The sequence below is a fragment of the Gadus morhua genome, chromosome 19, assembly GCF_902167405.1.
Source record: "Gadus morhua chromosome 19, gadMor3.0, whole genome shotgun sequence".
In the NCBI taxonomy this organism is placed as follows: Eukaryota; Metazoa; Chordata; class Actinopteri; order Gadiformes; family Gadidae; genus Gadus; species Gadus morhua.
This window is the reverse complement of record NC_044066.1, coordinates 4,403,651-4,411,000: the sequence shown is the minus strand read 5'-3', so window position 1 is coordinate 4,411,000 and position 7,350 is coordinate 4,403,651. Positions and strand designations below refer to the sequence as shown.

At 45.4% G+C, this 7,350-nt stretch overlaps 1 protein-coding gene across 1 annotated transcript in view; it reads left to right on the top strand.

The window, feature by feature from the left end:
• LOC115532449 (methyl-CpG-binding domain protein 2) overlaps window positions 1–4,715 on the top strand; it is a 6,552-nt gene extending 1,837 nt beyond the window's left edge. The window contains exons 3-7 of the mRNA XM_030342234.1: window positions 1,631–1,771; window positions 1,956–2,046; window positions 3,197–3,386; window positions 3,957–4,071; window positions 4,355–4,715. Coding sequence (XP_030198094.1) covers window positions 1,631–1,771; window positions 1,956–2,046; window positions 3,197–3,386; window positions 3,957–4,050 — 516 coding nt within the window. The 3' untranslated portion in view covers window positions 4,051–4,071; window positions 4,355–4,715. The remainder of the gene's footprint in view (window positions 1–1,630; window positions 1,772–1,955; window positions 2,047–3,196; window positions 3,387–3,956; window positions 4,072–4,354) is intronic.
• The last annotated feature ends 2,635 nt before the right edge of the window (window positions 4,716–7,350 follow it).

Sequence of the window (7,350 nt, the reverse complement as noted above, 5' to 3'; positions counted from 1 at the left end):
TCCTAGAACCTGTGCTTGATTTAGAGTACTTGTGCAATAAATGTATACATATTCAATGCTACCAAACAAGAACCAATTCAAAACAATCACATGTTACTTTAACGAACACAGGTATTTTTTTTTTAAACCAAAATAATATTAATATAGGCTTTACATATCAACCAAAGTGCGATTTCGTTGTGGAGCGGCTGAAGAACATGTCAATCAACAACATAGTCCCCATTAGGGTCAACAGCGAGGGGATTATCTCAGGATTCTGAAGGCCTCGGCTAGATAATTCTTTACCCGGAGACAGCGAAGGGAAATAATCTGATTGGATAAGGGCTCTAATATATATATTATCGCGCTGGAGGCAACGCAACTGAAGGAAATACAAATAAATACGTATTTAGACTTATGTGAACAAACTTATTAAAATAGATAGAATGAATGAAAAAATATATGTATTAAAAGGTATAAACTATATATTTTATTAAAATAAAAATAATGTATTGTTCTGAAAGTGTCTACGCCAGCAGAGAAGGCTTTGCTGGCCCTGACAGCCCGCATCTGCTAAACACACACACACACACACACACACACACACAGACACACACACACACACACACACACACACACACACACACACACACACACACACACACACACACACACACTATATATTACACACCTGCAAACACATATATTACACACCTACAAACACATATATTACACATCTACACACGCGCGAACATACATACACTACACACATACATACAGTATACAAGGACGTACATACACATCTACATACACTACACACACACACACACACACACACACACACACACACACACACACACACCCTGTACCCTGACTCTGTCCCGCTGGGGCTCACTGTCAGGACAGATGTGGGAGAACCAGTGCAGTTGTGGCACATTGGAGAGGTTCCACCTGAGGCCTGTTGGCCTCGAGCCCTTTCCACCAGAAAGCTTTCAGTTAGGAGGCCTTCTGCCGCAGGGCCTTCTGAGGTCAGGTTATGTAAGGCAGAGAGTACAGACGAGGTCACGGCTGCAGCAGCTCATGGTGGGCGAATGGCTCCAACACAGGACAGTTAGACAGGGCACCGGGGTTGGTGCCCTGGATCATTTTGTAGACTTAATGTACTGATTATTAAAAAACGGGATTATTTCTAAAAGAAAAGGCAATCATAGTGTAGTTAGGTCTAGGCAGCACGGCTGATTGATTCAGCCTGAGGGGATATTCAGAGATCATAACGTATGGAAAAATAAAATTGCAGACAGGTGTCATTTTATTTCCTATTACCTTTTGACATTTACTCAGACCGCCGGAGCATCAACGCACCACCCAGGTACAACAAAACACTTTCCCCCAATGCCGAGAGGAAACCGGTTGAGGGTTAGACACTGGCTGCAGACAGGGAACGCACACGTCTCTCTAGGGAAATAAGTCTGTCTGCTTTTGGTTCATTTTAGATGCACACTTTCTGTTTGTATAAATGGACATAATAATGTTGTATGTTTGTCCCCTGATACCATTTTCTAATAATTTCTCTCTCTCTCTCTCTCTCTCTCTCTCTCTCTCTCTCTCTCTCTCTCTCTCTCTCTCTCTCTCTCTCTCTTTCTCCTCCTAGGGGGGTAGAGGAGACCTCAACACCTCTCTGCCTATCAGACAGACGGCCTCCATTTTTAAACAGCCCGTTACCAAGGTCATAGGTCACCCTGGCAACAAGGTCAAGAGTGACCTGCAGCGGGAAGCAGAGCCACCCAGACAGGTACACACAAACACAAAAAAATGTATATACCGCGATATATTGGTTGTTGCTGAACCTGCGACCACCACTAGGGGGCAGTGTTCGTTCATCTGAAGATGGTTGCTCGCGATAGACCTAGAACCTGATGAAAACATACCCGTTTCTTCTCTCCTCTTGGCTCCTTCTATCCTCCCTCCTCCTCCAGTTGTTCTGGGAGAAGCGGTTGAAGGGGTTGCGTTCCCTGGACGTTACGGAGGAGGTGCTCAAATGCATGGAGCTTCCTAAAGGACTTCAGAGTAAGACCCTGACCCACTTCACTCCTTAACCCTGACCCCTTACCTTCCTGACCCCCCCCCCCCTTTATCTTCAACACTCCTAAACCCTAGCCCCCTCACCTTCTGACCCTTACCGTCCTGACTCCTATTGACCTCCAACAGCCCTAACCCTTCGCGCTCCTAACCGCTGACCCTTAACCTCTAACCTAGAACACTCCTGACCCTAACACTCCTAACCCATCATCCCTAACCCCCAACGCTCTGGACCCCTAACACTCCTCACCCCTAATTTGAATTCCCTGCGCACACTGAAGCCCAATGTAGAGCATGACTTTTGACGCAAACCGGCCATTCTGTTTTATGTTGTCTATTTAGGGTGAGAGGAGGAGAGCAACACTTAGAAATAACACAACACATCAACGTTCCTCCCACTCTGCTCACTGCCTCCCCACGTTCCTCTGCCTTTGAGCACTGTTGCATTCAACACAGATGTGATAGGCAAGATGGTTTCCCAAGAACCATCTGGTCAGATATTAGCCGGGAGTGGTCGGAAATCAAAATGGTCTCATACCGAGGCGTGCACACTCAACTACAACAGATCTTCTTAGAGCAGTTCTCACTAAAATAGCAGGCAGATTGCTGGACCAGAATTGGTTACACTCAAATAATAGCTTTTACGTCTTACCTACAGCACCTTTAAGTCTGTCCAGGCATTAACTCTCTACTCTGTCTGTCTGTCTGTCTGTCTGTCTGTCTGTCTGTCTGTCTGTCTGTCTGTCTGTCTGTCTGTCTGTCTGTCTGTCTGTCTGTCTGTCTGTCTCTCTGTCTCTCTGTGTCTCTGTCTGTCTGTCCGTATGTCTGTCTGTTTGTCTATCTCTTTGTGTCTCTGTCTCTCTCTCTGTCGGTCTCCCCCTCCCTCTCTCCCTCTCCCCCTCTCTCCCTCTCCCCCTCCCTCTCTCCCTCTCTCCCTCTCCCCCTCCCTCTCTCCCTCTCTCCCTCTCCCCTTCCCTCTCTCCCCTTCCCTCTCTCCCTCTCCCCCTCCCTCCCTCTCCCCCTCCCTTTCTCCCTCTCTCCCCCTCCCTCTCTCCCCCTCTCCCCCTCCGTCTCTCCCCCTCCGTCTCTCCCCCTCCCTCTCTCCCCCTCCCCCCCCCCCCCCCCCCCCCTCCCCCAGGCCTCAGTCCTCACAGTGTGGGAGAAGGGGACGAGGTCCTGCTGGCTGCCATCGCGGCGGCCCTCCACTCCTCCTCCTCCCCGGTGACGGGCCAGGCGGCCTCCTCCGGCGTGGAGAAGAACCCGGGGGTGTGGATCTCCACCTCCCAGCCGCCCTGCAGAGCCTTCACCATCACCCAGGAGCACATCAGGTAGGGGGGAGGGGGGAGGAGGGGGAGGAGGTAGAGGAGGAGGAGGAGGAGGAGGAGGAGGATGGAGAGTATGAGAAGGTAGAGGAGGAAGGCGGGAGTTAGTACATTTATTTATATATTTGTATGTATTTAAGCATATGTATTATTTCCTTTTTATCCTGAAATGTTCATTATATGTCTGTGACAATATGTCTGTATGTTTATCTGTCTATTATGTCTGGTGAGCCAAAGACAAATGTCCCCCTTGGTGGTCATTAAAGATGTGTTCTATTTTGTTCTATTCTAAGTAGAGGAAGGGGAGGAGGATGAAGAGTAGGAGGAGATAGAGGAGGAAGGCGGGAGGAAGAAGAGGAGGGGGGGGGGGGATGAGTAGTAGGAGGTGCTAGAGGTGGAGGACGAGCAGGTGGAGCAAGAGAAGGCCTTCCTCATCAGAGGTGTGTGTGTGTGTGTGTGTGTGTGTGTGTGTGTGTGTGTGTGTGTGTGTGTGTGTGTGTGTGTGTGTGTGTGTGTGTGTGTGTGTGTGTGTGTGTGTGTGTGTGTGTGTGTGTGTGTGTGTGTGTGCGCGCGTAGGGAGCAGGAGGAGGTGGTGTTCCGGACCAGGAGGAGACTAGAGGAGGCGCTGCTGGCAGACGGTCTGGCATGCAGAGACCCGCACCTCTCCTAGGACTGACAGGTAGACAGACAGGTAAGCAGGTCAGCCAGAGACTGACACACCAGTATAAATGGACCCACACAGAAAGGCACGTGGACGGACAGACAGGTAGACTACAAACAGTAGACCACAGACTAACACAGACACAGCACAGTGTGTCTGTGTGTGTGTGTGTGTGTGTGTGTGTGTGTGTGTGTGTGTGTGTGTGTGTGTGTGTGTGTGTGTGTGTGTGTGTGTGTGTGTGTGTGTGTGCGTGCGTGTCCTTTCTTTATACTTTTTCACTGTTTCTTATCAATGTCATTCAATATTTTTGCAGAATGCAACCAAGTCTGGCCCCCCCACTGCTGGAAGCCCCTCCCCCTACCACCAGAAGCCCCGCCCCCTGCTTCAGCCTTTCCTACCTGTCTTCTGATTCAAATTCAAGCATTTATTGAAAATTTATATAAGAATAGAGTTGATAATATAAATATATATTATAATGTTAAACACAACATGGTGGTTTCATCATGTTGAATTTCTATTCTTTGTGAAGAGAAAACAGTTTTCACTGTTGATGCATATCTTTGTTAACAAAAATCCCTTTGTTCTGTCTTTAAAGCAGTTAATGAATGATATTATATTTTTGTATTGTTGTTAAGATTTTGCTTTCTGAAAAATAAACATTCGAAAAAAAGTTGTTTTATTTGATTTTGTTTTAAACTGAAAGAAAAACCAAATCCTGAAGGGATATCTCAGATGAATCAGCTTGAATTTAGCTTGGCCCTACATGAACTTCAAATGTTTCTTCCTACAGCACAAAAGAGGACTGGTTTCATAAATGTACCATCCGGGTTGTCCCTCATTCGACCACAACCTTCCATAATAGCCTATACTCTACTACCATAATACTTTAGTCATAATATTTTGATACTATTTGATTGTATCTAACTTGTGACAACAACCATTTGTCCTTTGTCGCCAAATCTGCCTGTCTTTCAATTCCTGTCTGTCTGTCGATCTGCCTGTTTGTCTGTATGTCTGCCTGTCTGTCCATCCACCTGTATGTCTGTCTGTCCCCCTCCCCCCACCAGCTATCAGTACCAGAGTGAGGCTAAAGTGAAACACTTTCCCTTAGCTTGGTCATTTTGTAATGTCTTCATCACTATCAGGGGCTCAAGCGGTAGAGCCACTGTAAGGTTGCTGGTTTGATCCCCGGGTCCTCTGAGAGCTGTGATACATGTTGAGTTGTCTATGAGCAAGGCACCTAACCCTAACTGCTCCCGACCAGCTGGCTGTTGCCTTGTACATTTGACACCGCCGTTGGTGTTTGAACACGTGTCTGAATGTGAGGCCATATTTTAAGGGCTTCAACAGGTCTGAGAAAGCGTTATATAAATGCAGTCTATTTACCATCGTCAGCATCATCATCATCATCATCATCATCATCATCATCATCATCACTTGGGGCCTAATGATAGGTCAAGCATCCAAACTTAATGAGGAATGTGTGTGGGTGTGTGCGTGTTCCTTGAAGCGTGGCTGTGAAATGAGTTTGGAGTCACAATCATCCTCGCCTGTTTCTGCCTTCGTATCGGATTAACCCACCGGCTGAGTGACGTGCACTCTCTGCCGCCCCATCCGGGCCCATCTTCATTTATGTGTCGGTCCATGGGGATGTTGAGGAGTTTGTTGCTTTAAAAATGGAAAGAGGAGATCTTTGTTCTTAAATATGTGGTTGGATGTGTGTGTGTGTGTGTGTGTGTGTGTGTGTGTGTGTGTGTGTGTGTGTGTGTGTGTGTGTGTGTGTGTGTGTGTGTGTGTGTGTGTGTGTGTTTGTGCAACAAGGGGCAGTTGGGAAATCATTTCTAAGCAGATAAGTCGCTCTAAATTGAGGTCAGAGAGTGAAAAACACATCTTGACCCTCGTAAAATATTATAAACCTTTTATATAAACACACACACTCCAGATGTTAGTGTGTGTTTATGTGTGTGTGTGTGTGTGTGTTTTTGTTTGTGTGTCTATGTGTGTGTAAGAAAAATGAGATGCAAAGCAGTTGAATGCCTTGAGAAATGTTTCACACACACAGTTGTCCTTCTTTATTTCTCTCTTTGTGTCTTGAAAAACATCTGGAAAGAGTTGTACTGGCGTTTGCATTCCCAAATAATTTACAATGAAAGATAAAGATGCTGTTGTGTTTAATCCCACACACTCGTGCACAGGCGAGTTGTTAGACCTGGGCATTCGAGGCTATAGCCCTGCATTTTTTGGAAACAGCCCCTGATCTCTGCCGTCAAATAAAAAACATACCGTTAATAATGAGGAGAACAGGCCCGTAGAGAAGACTTTTATGTAGTTGCATTACCAGCAGCCACAGATGCGCCATTGTAGCCGGTGAATACCTCACAATTCTGACGTGTACACATAGGGGCAGATCTAGAATCATTTGTTGCAAAATGTTGCAAATTCGACATTGCTGTTTAGTGCTGCTCTAATTTGCACAGATTCAGGAGACCCGCAGTGAATTTAACCTGGTCCACTTGACATCGGGTAGGTGCATGACGGTGTTTATTAGGCTATAGGCTATTATAATGTCTAATTTTGGCTACTGGTGTACGTGGTGCATTTTCCTATTCTTAAAGAAAACATTAACCTACTTAGTAGGCCTGCACGAGGGGATTCAGACATGACGATTGGTCTTTCCTTTGCCTCTCAAAATATGTTACAATTTGATTATATTTGTTTAATCCATTAAGACGTTTGAACTCTGTTCAAAACTTTTCATAATTTAAGCCATTCATAATTTCTTTACGTTTTAAACTCTGTGGCTTTATTAAAACATATTTTCAACATCACTTTGCATTGCAGCACTCACCGTATTTTCTAGTTGGACTTCATTATTTGTAACCCACAGAGGACAATTTAAACTGTATCCCGATCCAGAAATATTTGAACGTTGTGATTATAAGATGATATCCAAATTTATAATTTAACACCACAAATTTGTACGTCTTCGTAAAAAAATATATTCCAATGTGAACCTATATACATGCATTTGTGGATCTCGTTGATTTTTGTCCAATATATACTGCAGCTGAATCTTATTTGCACAATCTTATTACACACCTTCCTAGTTTTGATACTTTTTGCAAAATCGTTTTAGTTTCTCTGTCAGTTTGTGACGCTCTGCTGTAGAACAAACACGTTCAATCGCTATTGCGGCCTGCCCCACAAAGCACATCTTCAATGCCTCACCAGTCATCATGTATACATTCGACATTCGACAGGCTGACCCGGTAAATAACAACTAAAAACAGCTGTTCAAAAATATTTGTT